Source organism: Typopeltis vanoorti, chromosome 5 (genome assembly GCF_054136105.1).
Source record: "Typopeltis vanoorti isolate ZY-2024b chromosome 5, IOZ_Tvanoo_1.0, whole genome shotgun sequence".
Classification (NCBI taxonomy): domain Eukaryota; kingdom Metazoa; phylum Arthropoda; class Arachnida; order Uropygi; family Thelyphonidae; genus Typopeltis; species Typopeltis vanoorti.
The window spans coordinates 100,365,782-100,386,283 of record NC_143553.1 but is presented as its reverse complement, the minus strand read 5'-3'; the positions used below and the strand labels follow the sequence as shown (position 1 = coordinate 100,386,283).

Here is a 20,502-nt window from a genome sequence, read left to right as displayed (position 1 = left end):
ATTATTTAATGTAATTCGTTTATTTATAATTTAATATTCATATAACTACCTTTAATTTTATCTAATATTTAATTATTTAATCAAAGATATATGTATTAATAATGAAAAGACTGTATTAAATATTATTAAGCTATTTTAATTATTACTATGTTAATATTATAAGAACTTGTATTTGATAATTTAACTGCGCATTAATTGAAATGTAAATATTCTCTATTTATTCCTATTTGTAGAAGTTTAATGTTATGCAATAGCTCACTTTTATTATGTTTTGTTTTGTTGTCATGGAGACGTATGTAAGTGAGCGAGCACAAGTTTGGAACAGCATGTGAGGAGAATGTTGAAAATTATTGAAAAGAGTTTTAGCCAAGGAAATCACGAGAACAATTTAGGCAAGAAGAACGCATATATAAAGGAGGAATGCTGAAAATAAAGATAGAGAGGAAACAGAGAGAGAGAGAGAGGATTGGCATTGGGTTGGAATTGGAGCATTGGGCATTCGGGAATCAGAATGTAATAATAGCGAGTCGGCGAGTTACTCAAGCAGCTAATTTAAGTCTACTAGTCGAGAAGCAGTTAGCTAATAAGTTGTAGAATAACAATTATAGCTACGGAAAACACCTGAGAGACTATTAAATAGACTAGCGATACTTGAATTGAGATTTAATTTCAGCGCCGACCTTTCAAGGACATACGGAACCTTGAAGTATAGTACGGGGTTACTAGAGAATAAGTAGAGGCTGTGAAGTTGAGGCTTAACGATAGTTGTGTTTAGAATTGTGGTGCCTAAGGAATTAATTGAATGCCGGAGGAATGAACAACTGTGCATATAAAATCTCAAGTTAAAGAATTATTGTGTATTGCTTTAACTCATGAGTGATCAGTAGTACTTCAAGCAAGAACGTTTGTTTATGTGTATTGTAACTGTTGATTAATTCAGTTATTGCTTAGAAGATTTATTTTAATGAGTGCCGTATACTGCTCAAAGTGTTTACAGTTATAAAAAATGTTTGTGTGTAAGTTTATGAAGAAAGAAGATTATCGGTAAGATTATTCCAGCCATTAATATTCCTTTGCAGAGAAGCGTGTGAGTTTCATCCTAGAATTTCCTTATACTAACAGTAACTATTGCGGAAATTAGCTGAAGTGTAAATTTAAAAGTGTTTGTTTGTGAAGAGGTGTTACTGCAATTTTTGTTGTATTTGGAACTTAAGGAACTGTAAGAAGACTGTATTATAGAGATGACAGATTTACCATGGTCTGAGTTTGTATGATTGAATTTATCAGAGAAGTTAAAATGTTTGTGATATCTTAATAACTGATTTGAATTTAAGTGTAAAATTTGTGATTCTAAAATTAAATGTTCGTTTTTGTTAATCAAAAGATGTATTTTGCCTGAATCTCTTTTACTGCACCATTCATAAAATATTCGAACCAAAGCGGGTAAATTAAGTAAGTTAAATATTCTCGGCCAGTATATATAATAACAACATATAAGAGAAGGGTAGTTGAGAGTTGGTTTATCTTCAATTCTTGAACTAATTCAGATATAAAGTGGCGCAGTCTTTAAATATAAATTTTCTTTATATTTGAATTAGAAATCAACTTATCAATTAGTTAAGAACATCGTAATAGTAATCAAGTCGGATCCAAAGTATAGATTCAGACGAAATAGGATCCAACAATACCAAAAACCAGTTGACAAGATTTTATTTTCAAACTATCCCTCTCTCTCTATAATCAGAACATCCGGTACAGAGATTTCATCACCATTCCATATGTTGGCAATCTTTCGTAATATCAGAGTGACTTTCAAATTGATTCAAACCATTTGCAGCCTTCTCAGGTATCCTGAGTACAGTACTCCCTTTTACAAAGACCTGTGAATCTAGAATATCATGCTAATGTGGTATAGCCTACACAGGGCAGACAAGGCATGGATTTGAGGTGGGAAAGAAAGAGTATATTGGCAATGTTGAGCATAAAAGAAAAGATAGGTCTAGTCTGGCCCACCATACCTTATTTACTAACAATGCAGTAGATTGGGCTATTTCCACCATGCCATATTTAGAAGATTACTTTTATTCCAAACATTTAAGGGAATCTGTAACAGTTATCCATTTACATGAATCTCTCAAAAGATAAAATGTATGAAAGCAAAGCATGTATAAAAGTAGCTGAACAAAAGTCTTGAGAAGACTGGTAAAATTTAGAAGATAAATTGGCAGAATGTTCTGAAGGTCTTATATTAAATGATATCTGGAAATCTCTTTCATTAAATCTTATAACATTTCAGATTTTAATTTTGCTAACCATCATCTCCTGATGATAACTAACACGTGCCATGTAACTTTGCATTCTTGTTTAAAGATGAATTTATTTTCTTTAGTAATGATTTTTCAAACATTTAGACAACTCTGTTGTTATCTATTTTAATACTCTTTTTTGTGCTAATTATAAACCCTGATGAAGCCAATTTTTTATATTTTTATTTTATTTTATTTTGCATGTGTATGAAACTAGTTGGCACAAGTGTCAAATTAATGAGTAATAAATAATTCTTATTCAAATTCAGTGAAATACAACTTATGTGATCTACATTTGTGAAGCCCGAGTTGTTTTTCTATCTTGCAATAAACTCAATCATTCTTCAGCGATGAACTATACAGATTTCAGATATACAAATAACAATGCAGTAGATATGAGAGTTCAGAGAAAAGAATCAAACCTTGGAGAATCAGGGAAAAACTCTGAAGAAAGCATTTGATTGATTGAAAGAATCAGTGAAATCCTCATTGAAAGAATCAGTTGTCTGCAAAGCTAGAATAATTAGAATTCCATGAAGGTAAAGAGGCAGTCATGGAAAAGAAGAAAGCATATTAAAAGTTTCTAGCAATTAATTTATTAGTGCCCTGAGAGAATACCCCCCCCCTTCAAAAAAAATTGCACAAAAGCAACGCAGTGTATAGAAGTAGCTAAACAAAAGTTATAGGAATACTGGTAAGCATATAGAAGATAAATTGGCAAAATGTTCTGGAGGCTCTTGAGAGAAAAGAGTAATATGAAAGGAATCAGAGATGTTAAAAGTAACATGAACTGAAGATAAAGATAAATTAAAGATGCAAAGAACTTATATTCTTGGTTTAATCCTTTATCCAAGTATAAGCAAACAAAGTTTGCATGCTAAATACTTCACATCACTTTCTTCAGTATCTTATAATGCAAAGCACATATCCTTATAAACAAGTTACTTGTCTGTTACTTCTCCATGAGGATATATGTTATATATCCTCATTGACAAGTGAGGCAAGTGATGTGAAGTCATTAGCCTCTATATACATTCCAGTCATTCTGATAAGCACGAAAGGTGCATTCTTTTACAATATGTTCCATTTATAGAGAGTATCTCCACATAGGCCATGGTTTATCCGAATCTTGTTTAGTACTGTCCAGGTTTTGCGAGGTAGGTCTGATCCTGTAATGATTTGATCACCTTTAAAGATGTTATGCAAATGTTCTTTCATATTTTCCTTCCATGTTTCCTCCCACTTTGTTAAAGGATTAAAATTATTTAACACTAGTTCTTCTGCTGCTCATAGTGATGGATGGTGAGATTTCAATCTATTGACATTAAGAGTTGAGAGATCCTGACGAATAGGTAGGTTCGGATGCATTTTTTGAAATTCACGGACTAAAGAATTCAATCTACGTAGGAATAATGACTGCTAATAGAGGTAACCAATAAGTTGGAGTCGATCTAATAGAGCCTGTAATTAATCTTAAGGTATTATTCAATTGAGAATCGATAATCCTTGTGTGACAGTTGTTTAGCCACACAGGAACACAATATTCAGTGCTTGAGAATACCAAAGCAAGGGCTGTTTTCCGAAGAGTAGACTCTTGAACCCCAGGTAGTGCCACAGAGTCTCTGCAGGATATTATTACGTGTCCTTAGTTTGTATGCCAAGTTTGAAAGATGTTGCCTGAAAGTGAGAGAAGGGTCAAGTGTAACTCCCAAATACTTGGGGAATTTATTATATGGAAGTATAGTGTTGTTCAATTCAATTTTTAGTTTCACATTTCCCAGGTTATTATTTAGATGAAAACAAGATATTACTGTTTTGCTCCTATTTAAACAGTCTCCATCTTTTAAAATATTCATCCAGAATAGTTAAGTCAGCTTTTAGAATTTCTTTTAAAAGCTGACTTAATTTATGCTGTGTAGTTATTGCTATATCGTCGGCTTAACAAAATTTCCTTGATGTAGTGATGGGAAGATCTCTCTCTCTCTCTCTCTCTCTCACACACACACACACACACACACACACATTCAATAATAACAGAGATAAAACAGATCCCTGTGGCAATCCATTATTTAACTTCCTTTCGCTGCTAGTTTCATTACCTATAGCCACTATAAATCTTCTATCTCTTAGCATATTGTTAATAATATGGACTATTGTTTTACATGGGATAATTTTATATAATTTATATTAGAAGGCCTTGTCTCCAAACTGTGTCGAAGGCTGTTGACAAATCAGTAAATGCTGCTGATGTTTTTAAACCTTTTTGAAAACCAGCTTCTATGTGAGTTACTAAAGAGAGAACCTGATCACAACATCCACGATTTGGTTTGAAGCCAGCTTGTTCTATTGGGACATATTTAAAAATTGTGGAGCTTATTCTATTATAAATAAGTCTTTCAAAGAATTTATAACAACTGAGGAGAGTAATAAGTCGGTAACTTTCCAGTTTATGATTAGGCTTACTTTAAAATTGAAAGTATTTTTGCTTTTTTAAAAATAGTGCGAAAGTGTGATTTTCTTTACTTGACTACTTGTATAATAAACTATAACACTTTTTATGAATGTTAGTCAAGTGAGTTTTAATTTTTCGTCCTATTAGTTTCACCGATTTTTGCTATCGGCATCATCAGGGATACAATTGGTAAGTGATATGAAGGTAACAGACTAGGTTTTAACTGACAGTTCTAATTCATACAAAATTAGTATTGTGTGAGACAATGCGCGTGTCTCAGGAACATGATGTTAGAGACATAATGTAATTGGCATGAAAGTTCATTTCTTTGATGTTTAGTGATCTAATTAAAGTTTTCCAAATTTCCAGTAGGATTAGACCTTGATTCTTATTTAGGTTTCCTGTTGAACAGGTGACCATAGCAGCATCCCTGAAGGTTCTGGAATGGTAGTTCTCTTCTATATAGGGCATATGACTCTTATCCCACTCAATAAGATGGTTGGTAGAGGCAAAGTGGGAAGAAAGGCCTGAAATATCTTGCCTGTTGTTTCTAACAGCCTATGTGCTCCTGTCTCATTTCTTTACAAGTACTTTGGAGTGTATAATATACCTTGCTCCTGTGGTGTTAGTTACGTTGGTCAGAGTCTAGAAGCTTCGAAACGAGACAGAGTTATTATTTTAACTGACAGTTCTAAATTTTATATGAATTAGAACTGTCAGTTAAAACCTGGTCTGTTACCTTCATATCGCTTACCAATTGTATCCCTGAAGATGCCGATAGCAAAAATCGGTGAAACTAGTAGGACGAAAAATTAAAACTGACTTGACTAACATTCATAAAAAGTGTTATAGTTTATTATAGTGAGAAAGTATTTTTGCTTTTTTAAAAATATTGGGAAGTTTACCGGTTATAAGAATGTCAGTATAGAACTTAGTTAACCATAATCTTGCATTTCTTCCCAGATTAATCAAAAATTCTGGATGAATGTTATCAAAACCAGGAGCCTTACCAGGCTTTAATTTCTTTAAGACTGCTTCAGCTTCTTGCTGTGTAAAAGGGCATGCAAAATTTGAAGTTATAGGTGAAGACTTGCTAAATTCTTTTAATTTTCTCTTAATATATCTTGTATGCTTTTTTATTGATTGGGATACGTGATATATTAACAATATGTTTAGCTATCCAGATCTATAAAGCATATAAATAGTTTCTTATTGTATTCTATTGTTTTCTCTATCAATTGTCTGATAGAGAATATTGCATCTGTACATGATCTGCCTTCTCTGAAGCCTTGTTGTTCATCTGATAGATTAATTTCCTTTATTTTATTATTTAGGATTCTTGTTAGTACTTTTAATGATGTATTTAATAAATTTATTCCTCTATAATTTTTTATTTTTTTAAAATCTATTTTTTAAATATTGGTATTATTATACTTTTTTCCCATTCTACTGGAATCTTTTTTGTATTTATTATTTGGTTGTATAATATATATAAACTCTGAATTGATTATTTCTTTACCATTTTTTAGTAATTCATTATTGATATTATCTAGACTTGGTGATTTCCTATTTTTCAATTTTTTAATTGCATTTTCAGTTTCTGTTATTTTAATTTTTGTTTCTGTTGTATTTATTTCTTCTTCTTGATTTGTTTGTTTACCGTTCTACTTTTATTTCAATCTCATATTAATAGCGGTGATAACAGAGAACAGTATAAAAATGTTACTAAGATTATTAAAAAAGAAATCAAACATGCTAGAAACTTATGGATATGAGATAAATGCAAAAATATAGAAGAGGACTTAAATAAAAATAATTCTAAAAGTGCTTTTCAAATTATCAATAAGTTAACCAAACTACTGCAATTAATTGGAGCATAGAAGAGGAAGATGGAACTCCTATTACGGATAACCAGAAAATAGTTGATAGAGGAAATGTTACGCAATCAAGCTTTTTCAAAAAGACCTTCAACTAACTGATGATATTTTGGACGGAATTTTGCCAGGAGGTTCAGAGGAAGGAGATTACCCGATATTAAAAGAAGAAGCCATTGCAGCAGTTAGCTCCTCAAAAATAGGAAAATCACTGGGAATCAATGGTGTTACAATGGAACTGATATGCAAAGGAGTTGACATCATCATAGACACCTTGCTAAATTTATTCCAGGACATATATAATACAGAGACTTGACCGTCTGATTGGCAGACTTCTGTTCTTGTACCTATTCCTAAAAAGGGAAACAGCAATTAATGTAGCAACCATAGAACAATAATGTTCAATATGCAATGGAATTCCATGTGGAAACCTGTCAAATGCCTTTATAATATCCAGATGTATCACTGTGTAACCATTACCTTTATCTATCTCACTGTCACTTCATTATAAAAATTAAGTTACTGAGGCATAAACTGCTCTTTGCAAAACTATGCTATTTCCCTCCTTTGTATAGTATCCCTTCCTATCCACCCATTCCTGGATTTTACACTTAGGAATCACAGTTACCGCTCACAAAACTTTGAACTTCTCTCAAGGAATAATATTGGAGTGGAATCTTCTTGATGATCCTGATGAACAGATCTCCAAAATGAAAGAACAAGGAATGATAGTCACAAGGAGAATACTCATATGTATGGATGATCATCTGGCTTCCACCAGGAATATCATCCTTACTTCCAACACATCTATACCACCACCATCAGTGAAAGCAGGATATCTCAATTGTCCAGTTAAGCTCTATATCCCAAAATATTTTGTGCTGCTTTAAATGTCATAGGCATGGTCATTCTCCAACTGTGTTGTGGCTCTGCTATCTGTGACCAGTGTAACAGTAAAGGCTATGAGAACAAAAACTGTAAGAGCAAAACACTGAGATGACCTAATTATGAGGGAGATTACACACACTCCCAAATATACCAAAGGTGGAAGAATGAAAAGGAGATCCAAAAATTAAAAATTGAGTAGAGCATCTCATACTACACATACCAGCCACTGAATTAGAAACTTTTTTTAATACCATGTTGGGCCTCCTTTAGCAACTGCCAATACCGATCCTCTTCAATTTCTTGTGCATAGTTCATTGAAATATGAACTATGCACAGGAAATGGTTTGGTCAATTTCTACACACAGGAAGTTCTCTACAATCCCTACCACAATTACACCTCTTAGACAAGCAATGTGGATTATTTTCCCAGTGATTAAACATCTGAGATATCTCACCTTTTGAGAAAATAGTCAGCTCTGCTGTTTTCAGAATTGTGGGTTCCAGCAAGAGAAGCACCTACTGCCCTTTATTGAACTCTGAAAGATCATTTGTTTTTCTCATTGAGATCAACATTGTTGACAATTACTGACCAGCAGAATTCTTAAATAGTTGCCAAGAGCATGTGGTGAAGCATGTGACCAAGTATTTTGCATATACATTGCATAAGTGAAGTTTATGCACCTCTGCATAAAAGTTTCTAATTTAGTGACTGGTATGTGTAGGAGACAAAGAAGCAATGTACCACAAAAGTAGCAGCATCTTTTGGTAAACCCTCTTATAATAAGAAGGCAGTTGTAAAGAAAGTGTCAATAGGGATGTTAATGCATATGTCGATTCTGCCCTCTCATAACTACAGCATTCCTGAGAGTATATGATTTGCTTGCTATCTCTATACAGCACATCAGAGAGAAAAATCAATGTGTTCAATCCTTAGAATACCAGAAATAGCCCCACTACATGAAAATCCACTAGTGAAGAAAATAATAGAATGTGTGCTGCAGAAAATCAAGGAGACCAAGCTTCCAGACTCATTGATAGATGAGATGGATATTTCCATTCCCCACAAGAAGATAAAACAATTAATATACTTTGTTCCTTAGAGGAAGTCCAGTTTGACATTGCCTTGGATTTTTCTCACTCTTAGAGTAATTAGGCTGTATGTGATCAACTTGCAAAGATAGATAGTCAAATAGGTCACTGAAGTCATCAGAATTAGGAAAATGATAGATGTAGCAAATGAAGGCAACAAGTGAGGTTATGTGAAGAAATCTTGGAGCCCAAGCAGATCATATAAAGGGAATTCCAGGTGTGATAACCTTTGGCATGGATATCAGACCTGACAAATGCACAAATTTTATGAAAGACTTCATGGAAGATGTAACTGGCCTCAACTTTCCTCAACAGAAGAAAATTGAGGCCAGATGTTGTTTAGTGATGAATATAACCAGTTTGTAAATAGTGAGGTTGTAGTTTTAATATTAATAAGTGAAAGGTGTTGCATTTTGAAATGCAGACAAAGCCTGTGTACTATATCGGTGGAACTGTGCTTCAGGATGTGAATGCGACATGCAGTCATTGCAAGTATTGCATTGACTGCATGTTGCATTGCTTCTATGATAAGGAGTACACCCACATGTAGGGATAAGGAGATAGTCGTGCCACTGTATAAAGCACTAGTCAGACCAGATTTGGTCACCTAGTTTTCATTGTGGAAACATTGGAGAAAATCCAGAGTTGAGTAACTAAGGCATTATCAGGACTCAGGAATGTTAGTTATGAAGCAAAATTAAAGGAATGCAAATGACAGAGTTTGGTAAATAGGAGGAAAAGAAGTGATATGATAGAGATGTTTAAGTTAGTGAGTAGATTTTTATCAGATTAATACAGAAGGGATTATAAAAAGAGTAGAAGGTGAGAAGGGAAGAACAAAAGGTCATCCCTAGAAGTTGTGTGAGGCTGTGAGGAGTAGATTTTTTTATGTAAAGAATTATGGGTGAATGGAACACATTACCAGCTTGCATTGTGAATGCAGAGATTGTTAATAACTTTAAATTTCAGTATGATAAATATGTTGTTAGCTGAGTGAACCAGCTGCCCACAATGAGTCTGCTGCCTCCATGGAGGTTGTTTTGATAATATATGACCCCCATACATAAGAGGTTCCAAAGCCCAACAGATATCACTATTCAAGTGTTCGAAGGAAGGAAGGAACCTATGGATATTTTTTTTTTTTTTTTTTTTTTTTTTTTTGAATTGTTAGAAGGTGCAGTCTTGGCAAAGAAGACAATTCCAAAACATGGATATAGATGGAATGAAAGAGATGGGGGAGGATACGAAGTTGATTCAGTATGTTTGAATCTGGACATAAATGGATGTTAACCAGTAGTTGCATGTGTGTTTACAGGCTTTGAGAGAAAGAAAGTGACTGCAGTGAGTCTGAGAGAGAGAGAGGGGGGGGTGTTACTAGTTTACTGTATTACCCTTTCCAGGATAGCATCAACCATCTGTCATTTGAGCAGTAGGCAAATTTTTGCATTTGTTGATTATATTTTTTACAGTTTCTGTGGGATGTAGTATAGTCTGAATGAGAAGTTGAAGTTGCATGCCATATTGCATGTACACTGAATTATTATTATTATCATTATCATTGGTTGCCGCTAGAGGGATTCGTAGTCTGTATTGTTTGTTGAGCGCTCTTGATAAGATAAGTGTTATTTTAAGTTATCATTGACAAATTTACTTGAATATTACGTAGTTTTGTTTGCTTTGCTTATCTTAGTCTGTCTGTTTTCGTGTTTTTGGTGTTTCAATTATTAATTTGATAAAATACGATAGAAGTGAGTATGGCTCCCGTAAGAAGGAAAATGGCGGCTAGTAATAATGGTTCGCCATCTTTATTCAATAACTGTAATATAAAGGAGATTATCAGTATACTATCTGCGAAATGTACGTTTTGCAGAGTGCGGTTGGAGTATGGTTAGAGTATGGATAATAAAGGAGTGAATGTGTGTAGAAAATGTAAGGAAAATGAGGAATTAAAGTGTGTTTCAGGTCGTGAATGTCATATTTTTGTCAAACTTCAGAATGAAGAAAATAGTGATATGACAAGAAATGGCGAGGTTGTACCAGAGACCTGTGAGGGCATGAACATAGAAAGTGTGAATGAATGGTATTAATACAGAACAAATTAATGGTTTAACAGAAAATAAAAAAGATGAGATAGATGCAACAAGTGAGATCGCGTTGTTGAATAGTGCGATAGAAAGAGCAAAACAGCAGCTAGAGTGCATGAACAAAAGTAGACTGAATGAACCAACCAATAATAAAAGGTATGACAGGAAAAATAGACGTATGAATGTGAACATGCACAAAATGAAGGACAGAGTGCTGTATGGAGACTCGTTAGTACGAGGTGTGTTAGTAGAGGATTTGACAAAATCGTAATAACCTGGTGCGACCATAAAGGACGTAACTGAGTCTATTAGAGAGCAAAAGGAAAGGGTGAAAGAAATGATTGTTGTGGCAGGTACAAATGATTTGAAAGGAGATAAAATGGAAATGATAGAGGAAGGACCTGAATGAATTGTTTGAGTTAGCAAAAGAAAAGAGTGAGAGAGCTAGAATGATTAGTTCATATTGGAGGCTTAATGGATTTTTTTACAACACTCAAAACGAATTAAAATAGAATTTAATACTTCCCATATTTCGTCCTAGTCACTAGGACATCTACGGGGATTACAAAAACAATTAATGTAACATGCACACACAAACCTTACAATACTAAGCCCAACCACGTGGGTGACACTAAAGTCCTATCTAGGTGGAGCGCCCTCTAAGGGCGGTAGTAGGTGGCCTGGAATGTAAGGTGGGACCTCTGGTGATGAGGGTTTCCCAAATCTTCGGAAGCTTAATGCAACCGTATTTATTAAGATTTGGTTGGTTTCTGAGAGCTGCTACTGCTTCTAAGAAAAGTCTCTCTTTCTTGAATTTGCTGTGGTGGAGCATGGTGGTTTTCTTCCATGATACTCTGTGGGTGGTGTCCAAAACATGGTCAGCCAAGCCTGAATGGCCATAGTTATGTTTACATATGTAAGACTTGTGTTCCTCCAGGCAGATGTATGCTGATCTGCCTGTCTGTCCAAAGTATGCCAGCTTACAGGAACAGGGTACTTTGTAAACTCCAGGCAGCGAGAGAGGAGGGAGTTGATCTTTCGTAGAACTGATAAGGATAGCAAGTTTGCGGTAGGGCTTATATGCTGTGTGTAGGTTGTACTTTTTTAGAATCTTGGCTATTTGCCACGAATGTAGGGTATGGTGATGGCATTTTTAAAATCTTGTTGAGGAGAAGGATGGGGAATGGGGGAGGAACTGATTATTTTTTTGATACTGTGTTTGCTGTAGCCATTGGAGAGGAAAGTGTTGTGTATGTGGTTAAGCTTAGTAGTAAGGGCGGTTCCACTGGAACAAAGATTGTGGGCTCTCTTAGTAAGAGTTTTGATGATGCCATATTATCAAAAATCCACAAACCACATCCGTTCTACGAAAGATCAACTCCCTCCTCTCTCGCTGCCTGGAGTTTACAAAGTACCCTGTTCCTGTAAGCTGGCGTACTTTGGACAGACAGGCAGATCAGCATACATCCGCCTGGAGGAACACAAGTCTTACATATGTAAACATAACTATGGCCATTCAGGCTTGGCTGACCATGTTTTGGACACCACCCACAGAGTATCATGGAAGAAAACCACCATGCTCCACCACAGCAAATTCAAGAAAGAGAGACTTTTCTTAGAAGCAGTAGCAGCTCTCAGAAACCAACCAAATCTTAATAAATACGGTTGCATTAAGCTTCCGAAGATTTGGGAAACCCTCATCACCAGAGGTCCCACCTTACATTCCAGGCCACCTACTACCGCCCTTAGAGGGCGCTCCACCTAGATAGGACTTTAGTGTCACCCACGTGGTTGGGCTTAGTATTGTAAGATTTGTGTGTGCATGTTACATTAATTGTTTTTGTAATCCCCGTAGATGTCCTAGTGACTAGGATGAAATATGGGAAGTATTAAATTCTATTTTAATTCGTTTTGAGTGTTGTAAAAAAATCCATTAAGCCTCCAACATGATGTCCTCACAGCACTTAAGCTTCTACACAAGGATGATTATTCTTTTGCCACGGTATGACAGTGAAGTGTTTAAAAGGAGGGCCATAATTGCAAATGACTTTATGCTTGGGTTATGTATCACGAGTAGTGTGGAATTTGTGGACGTGTGGAGTTAGTTCGATGGGTGAAAGGATCTATATAAGATGGATGGCTTGCATTTGAATGGATTTTGTGTAAGGAGACTTGAAAAAGTGTTGTTGAATGAAGAGAATGTACAGAATCAGGGAAACTAGATTTATTAAGGAGAGGGGGGAGTAGATATGCAGACCTTAGGGAGGCAGTTGAGTGTATGAATGATTATAATATGCCCGAGCGAATAAGGACAACAAATCAGAATGGGATAGTTAGTATAAGGCATCAAGGTAGGGATTTAACTAATGGGAGGTCTTAAATTCATGTACACTAATGCTAGGAGTATTAGGAACAAGAAGGAAGAATTTTTGGCCATGGTTGGCACTTCCAGACCACAGGTTATTGGTATTAGTGAATCATGGCTGACTGTAGATGATATAGCTAGTGCGATTGAATGTGATGGGTATAGTGTGTTCAGGAATGACAGGGGGAATAAAATGGGGGGAGGAGTATTGTTGATGATAGCTGATGAGCTACAGCCAAGGAGAATAGAAGTTGAATTGCAGGATAGAGAAAAGAGCACATTTGAGGCCATTTGGTGTGAGAGTGCGGCTAGCAGAACTAAATATACAATTGGGTGCTGCTATAGACCAGGTGATGGAAAAGATGGTGGTGACAGTATGCACAAGCAAATAGAAGAAATGAGTGGAAGGAGGGTAATTATTATGGGAGATTTAGACTATGGTCGCATTGATTGGAGTGAGGAGAGGACACACAGGAGGTAGGAATTGGATTTTATGCGGTTATTAAGGGATAACTATCTGCGACAGCATGTAATGGAAAATACTAGGGGTCAGAGAGTGCTTGACCTAGTAATTCATCTGAGGATTTGGCTGTAACAAATATGACCACATTGCCACCAATTGGTGAGAGTGATCATTGGGTCTTGACTTGGGAGGTGGCTAAAGGTGTGGAATTTACAATTAAGACAGGGTACATATGAAATTATCGGGCTGGTAAGTATGACAAGCTTAAGAGTTTGATTGGTTCAGTGCCATGGCATGTACAACTGCAAGGGCTAGAAGTTGATAGTGCATGGGAGGCAGTTAAAAAGTGTTTGCATGAAGCAATGGCTGACTGTATACCTAGAGTCCAAATAATAAATCAAGTAGAGGTTAAATGGATGAATAACACCATTAAGCTTGAGCTGCAAAAAATGAAACAACTGTGGAGGGAATTTAAGGAGAAAGGTGACCGGCAGGCACATGAACGGTATAAAGCACAGGCCAGAAGGGTAACGAGTGGTAAGAAAAGAAAAAAAAAGGATTACGAAAGAACATTGGCCATGCAGGCTAAAGAGAATCTTAAACAGTTTTTTCAATATATTGCAAGTAAAAGAAAAAATGTATATGACAGAATGATTTTAAGGAATGCTGATGGTAGGGAGGTAACTGAATCAGTTGATATAGTTGAGTTACTTAGTGAGCACTTTGCAAGAATATATCATCCAGGTGGTGACATTGCAGAAATGAATGAACCAATAGATTATACGGGAATTGTGGTGAATGAAGTGGACGTGAGTAGTCTATTGCGTAACCTCAATGTCAATACATCTGTGGGATTGAATGGTATACCAGCTCGTGTTGTACATGAAGCGGCTAAAGAATTGTCAGTAACCTTGACCATTTTGTTTAATTTGAGTCTCGGGTCTGGGATAGTCCCAAGGGGGTGGAAAGATGGGGAAAATAGTTCCACTGCATAAAGGAGGTTCCAAGACTTCTGTTGTAAATTACCGACCAATTAGCATATCAGGAATCGTTGTCAAGGTCTTGGAGAAATTAGTCAAGAAAAGAATACAGGATTGGATACATGAAAATGGGATATTGTATGGGGGACAACATGGTTTTATGAAGGGTAGATCATGCTTTAGTAACTTGCTCACGTTTTATACATAGTGACGTACATGAACTGGATAAGGGTAATGGGTTTACAGTGATTCTACTGGACCTTGCCAAGGCCTTTGACGGGATACCACAGTTCCATGTGGTATCCTGCCAAAGCCCTTGACAGGATACCACATGGAACTCTAATCAGTAAACTGGAGCAGATGGGGATGGATATAGGGTTGGTGAGATGGATGGGAGGGTGGTTGATGGAGAGATACCAGAGAGTAGTTTATTCAGGAGTTGAATCCAAAAGACGGCTTGTGACTAGTGGTGTGCCACATGACTCTGTTCTTGGACCACTACTTTTCATTTTGTTCATCAATGATATAGGAAAGGATCTGAGAGGAAGTGTTCACTTGTTTGCTGATGATGCAAAGTTGGGTAGAGCAATTGTGAGTGCACAGGATGTCAAAATTCTACAGGATGATTTGGATAGTTTGGAGGACTGGGCTAGGGAAAATGGATGTCAATTTAATGTGGCGAAGTGTAAGGTTATGCATTTTGGGGTGAAAAGAATAGCAGCAGTATATCACATTGGTGGAACCGTACCCCAGGAGATTGATGAGGCCAGGGATTTGGGAGTGTTGGTGGATAGGGAATTGAAGTTTAAGGGGCATATTGCAAAAGTGGCTAAATCAGGTCATCAAATCACTTGGCTTCTGAACAATACTTTAACAATCAGAGGCAAACAATTTATTGTTCCTCTGTATCGAGCCTTGATAAGAACCCATCTAGACTACTGTGCCCAGATATGGGTGCCAGGGTTTCTTCTTGATGGGGAGGAGGTGGATAGGATCCAGAGATGAGTGACCAAGATGATAGCAGGTCTGTGGAATGAACCCTTATGAGAACAGGTTGAGATTTGTGGGTTGCAGAGATTGGACGATAGGCGAAGGAGGGGTGATATGATTGAGACATTCAAATTACTGAAGGGTTTCTAAGATTAATCCAGAAGATATTTTTGAGAATAGGACTGGTGGTGGGAGGACCAGGGGGCCATACATGGAAGCTGGGTAAGAATGTGGTTACATTCCCTTCCATTCCTGTGCTATTATTCCTGATCTGAAACTCAAGTTATACAAACATGTTGTACTGCCTTGGCACACTTGTCAAACCAAGTCATGGAAAAGGGTTGGATGCTTTGAGTGGAATGAGAAATTTAGGCCCTCATTTTAGCAAGGATTATTTCAGTTATTTTATCAGGTATTTGGATGGGAAGTGGAAATGGCAATCAGACCATGCAAAAGAGGCATAGAAATGGAGGTTATCCCATTTGGAATTGCTATTGTTGTGTCATTCATAACACACAGTTGAGATTGCTGAGGGATGGTTGATCTGTTAAAAAAGAAAATGTGAGCAAGGTTATATTGGAGTTGTGAAGAGGAGATCTGAGGTAGATGGAGGTAGAGCTAGTTAAGCAAAGGTCCAGGGTGTTGGGAGAATGATGAACAATATCCAGTATTCAGTTAGGTAAGTGAACATTTTTATCTCATTACTGACAACAATTAGTTTATCTTCTTTTCCTTAAACTTGTGAAGTTAAATGAAGAGAAGCCAGTTTAAAAATTACAAACATTAGACTATATGAATTCCACTTTCAGCAGTCAATATCAGAATTCAACATTTTCATCTTCATTTGGAAAGTGGTAAAGACAATAAATGAAGGCCACAAAGTGTGGCAAGGAACTCTTGAGCCAGAGTAGGTTATATAGAAGAGATTAAGTTTATTTAGTGACCTTTTGCGTGGTATATCAGATCTGACAAAAGCACATGTTCTGCATACTGAAGGGATGCACAATGTGTTTAATTAGGGTGGTTGAGGTGAATGTGCTGTAGTATAGAGGATGCCATTTAAGTGTTTGGAAAGAATACTGATTTTAATTTCTATAAATGCTAGTGCTCATCATTAATGTTTGTATTGAGGCCCTGGGTATTGGTTAAGTTGACATGGCAATGTTTTTCTGGTTGTTTTTTCTTTGGGGAAGGGTTTATTTTATTTATTTATTATTATTATTATTATTTTTTTGTTTTCGATATTTATGGTATTTATCAAATAAATATCAAAAACATCAACTCATTTGAATGGTTTTTGGAGACTAGTGAGGAGAACCTAACTTAACTCCTTTTCAGAAATGCTTTGGAAAGGAGTTAAGGTAGGTGATAGTGCAGGATACAGCCAAGAAGTATCTTGACTCGGTAAAAAGACCAAGAGACCCATGGATTTCAGATTCAACATGGGAACCAAACAAAAGATGTTGGTTGGAAAAACAGAGATTCACAGAGACTGAAGAATATAAAAGATTACACAGAGAATTCAGAAGAGCCATCAAGCAGGACAAGGAAAAGTTTTTATATTAATAAATGCAGAGAGAATTCCAGATCAGGAGGCACAGTTATAAAAGGATGTTTCATTTAGTTCGTGACCTAAAGCACAAGTTTAAGTCCAAATTGAATATCATCAAAGACAGGAATGGAGCACTACTAACAGAAGAATTTGAAATCAAAAACACATGGAAAGAATAATATCAGAGTGGATAAAGAAAATTTGGGTGAACCCTCTTTGGAGAAACTAGGAAAATTTCAATTTGGAACCTCTCCACTTATGCATGAAGTTGAAAGAGCAGTTAAACAGCTTAACAGCAATAAGCCCAAGTACAGATGGAATCCCAGCAGAGTTAATTAAGGCCACAGACGGATGGAGGGATGAGAGTGTTTTATAGATTGATCACGAGGATATGGGAGACAGGATCATGGCCTAGAGACTGGAAGAAGTCAGTTTTCATACCACTACTTAAGAAGGGAGATATGAAGGATTGCAAAAACTGTAGCACTATTAGTTTAATATCTCATTCAAGCAAGATCATTCTAAATAGGATTGAGGCCAAAGTTGAGGCAGAGATGTCTGAGAAACAAGCAGGTTTTAGGAAAGGTAAGGGTAGAGATCAGATCCTTTGCCTTAGACAGATCATGGAAAAGTATGAAGAATTTAGACTCCCTATGGTAATGTGTTTCTTAGACTACTCTAATGCTTTTGACTGTTCAGCATGTGAAACTATGGGAAGTAATGAAAATAATTGGTTTTCTTCAACACACTATCAGGCTGATAGCTAACTTGTACAGGGAGCAAGAAGCTATGGTTAGACCAGGTTGGATTGACTGATTGGTTTTAGGTTGGAAAGGGAGTTAGGCAAGGATGTCTATTTTCTCCTCACTTGTTTAGTATCTATGCTGAGGACATAATGCATGAAGCATTGGATTAGCTCAAGACAGGAATTAGGATAGGTGGTAGATTGATCAGTAATCTGAGGTATGCTGATGATACCATACTCCTGTGTAATGACAAGGAAGAACTAGGACAAATTCTTGACAAGTTAATGAGATCAGTAATGATAGAGGACTTCAGTTCAATCCTCACAAGACAAAGATTGTGATTCTCAAAGGAAATACAGACTTGGAAGCTCCTCATAAACAAGCGTACCTTAATGGAGGAAGAATTGAGGAAGTCAGCAAGTTCGAGTACCTGGGGATCCATTATTAATGTGAAGAATTGCTGTTCAGAAGAAAATTAGAAAGCTAAAACAACAGAGACTTGTCTAAAATCTGGAAGGATTGAACTATCTCCACGGGAACAAAGCTGAGGATTTTGGATGCAGTTTTCCAACAGTGACTTATGAATGTGAGACTTGGAAACTAAAGAAGTCAGATAAGAAAAGGTAGTTGCTTCTCAGATGTGGTGTTACAGAAGGCTGTTGAGGATTCATATACTGAAAGGCATACAAATGAATGGGTGTTAGAAATGATCAGTAGAACTTTAAAAAGATATTGACAGAACAAAGCTAAAATATTTTGGACACATTGAAAGCATGGAAAGAGGACTTCTCAGAACAATAATAGGAGGTAAAGTTACTGGAATAAAAGGAAGGGGTAGACTGTCAATGAGATGGATGGATGGATGGTGTGTGTGTGTGGAGTGACTGATCTTCAGAGAGTTGAAGCCTCCAGAAAAGCATACAACAGGACCATATGACGAGGACTGGTGTGACACATCACTGAGCATTAGAGTGACCATACAGCATCTGTGGATATTCAGTGAACAGAAGAAGAAGATATTTATTAATTTTGATAAGTTACTTCTGCAACCTATACAGTTTGTATATAAGAACACTATATTCTTATTATTAAAATATACTGGCTACCCTATCTTCATTGGAGAATTTTTCTTTCTTTCTTTTTTTTCTTCTTCCAAAAGTGTGTTTGAAATTATTCACTACAACAGTATATATTTGTGTTTCTAATGTTGGTACTATAATAATACCCAATATCATTCATTGCTGCAACCTACCAGATCTCTTTCCCTTGCTTGTGACTCCTGCAGATCAGTAGTCATAGGTAAGGAAGTGATTGAAGTATTATCAGGTATTATTATTGTAGCACCAGTCACACGTCTATGGAACAGCATGTGACTACTGTGTTGTTAAGAATAGAGATTAATATTGAAAGGCTGCCTTTGTAGATTTACTTTAAAGTGCACTACATCCTCAAAATTCCATTAAGCATATTAATAAGATTTTTTTTTCCTTGAATGCACCTTTTACTGGGATCCAGAGTGCTTTTTTTATCTTGTTTTTTTTCATTGTTTTTTGTGTGTTTAGATTACTAAAGTGTATTTCCACTTTTTACTATAGGTAACAATTCATTTAATAAAATGCTCATCCTGAGGATTGGCAAGCAATTCTCTTTTTTGTAGCACATTTTGACAGTGCCATTTTCCCTTTCCAAGCTGGTTAAGTGATATTTGTATGGTTCTCTTGAGACACTGAGTTTGGCTAATGGAAAACTACTGCAGGATGCCAGATCAGCTTTGATAGTTTGCCTCAGTATCCCAGAACAGTTGAAAGCAATGTCAGCAAGTTTAATTCAACTAAACCACCAAATATAGTGTATTTCTTTTTTAGAACATTCTGGTCTTTTGCTCTAAAATTTGAAATTTAAAAAAAAAAATTTCAAATTTCAAATTTTTCAAAAGACATATTCCAAATGAATATTGCTACTGGTTGTAATTTTTAATTTGTTTGTATTGTTCTGAAATTAGGATATGAAATTAGCATCTACAAGCCGTGATAGATATTTGCGAATATGGGATGTTCTAAATGAAAAAAGCATCTTCAGTCATCGTATGTCACAACCACCTAGGTTACGTGGTGGCAGAACAGATGAAAATAAAGTACGATCTTGGACAACAACATTTTGGCCTCCAGGATCACCCAGTTATTTGGTATCTAGTTCTTTTAGGTATGAATTATTTTTTATTTAAATTCATTTTTATTACAATTTATCAGTAGTTCTTATACTGATAAATTGTAATAAAATTGTTTATTTGCTTAAACACTTATATAAGCAGGACTTGAAAAATGTGCTTGTCTGTGACAAGTGAGAATTTTTAATTAATGAATTACAGAAAAAAAAATCAGAAAAAGAGTTTCTTTAATTATTACTTTAGTTTACACAATGCTGATTTTTTTAATGCAGTAAGTAGTTTATTTGTATGATTCTCTTATTAATGCATATATTGGAGAATGCTGATAATTTCAAATGACTGGTTTGTCAATTATCACTAATTTTTTCATAATGGAATAAGACCAGTGAGATGATAGAATACATACTTATCATTTTATCTTTATAGAATGCTCAGTCATACCATGGGATAACAAATTAATCATGACAAGGCAAGCTAAAATAGATATGCAGTAGTGGACAGCAGAAATTAGATTATTTTTTACTTCATGATGGAATATGCAGAATT

At 35.8% G+C, this 20,502-nt stretch overlaps 1 protein-coding gene across 1 annotated transcript in view; it reads left to right on the top strand.

Annotated features, from left to right (window-relative positions):
* LOC150106689 (gem-associated protein 5-like) overlaps positions 1 to 20,502 on the top strand; it is a 560,402-nt gene that overhangs the window by 49,906 nt on the left and 489,994 nt on the right. Inside the window, exon 4 of the mRNA XM_090392643.1 lies at positions 19,792 to 19,991. Within this exon, the coding sequence (XP_090248769.1) occupies positions 19,792 to 19,991 (200 nt within the window). The remainder of the gene's footprint in view (positions 1 to 19,791; positions 19,992 to 20,502) is intronic.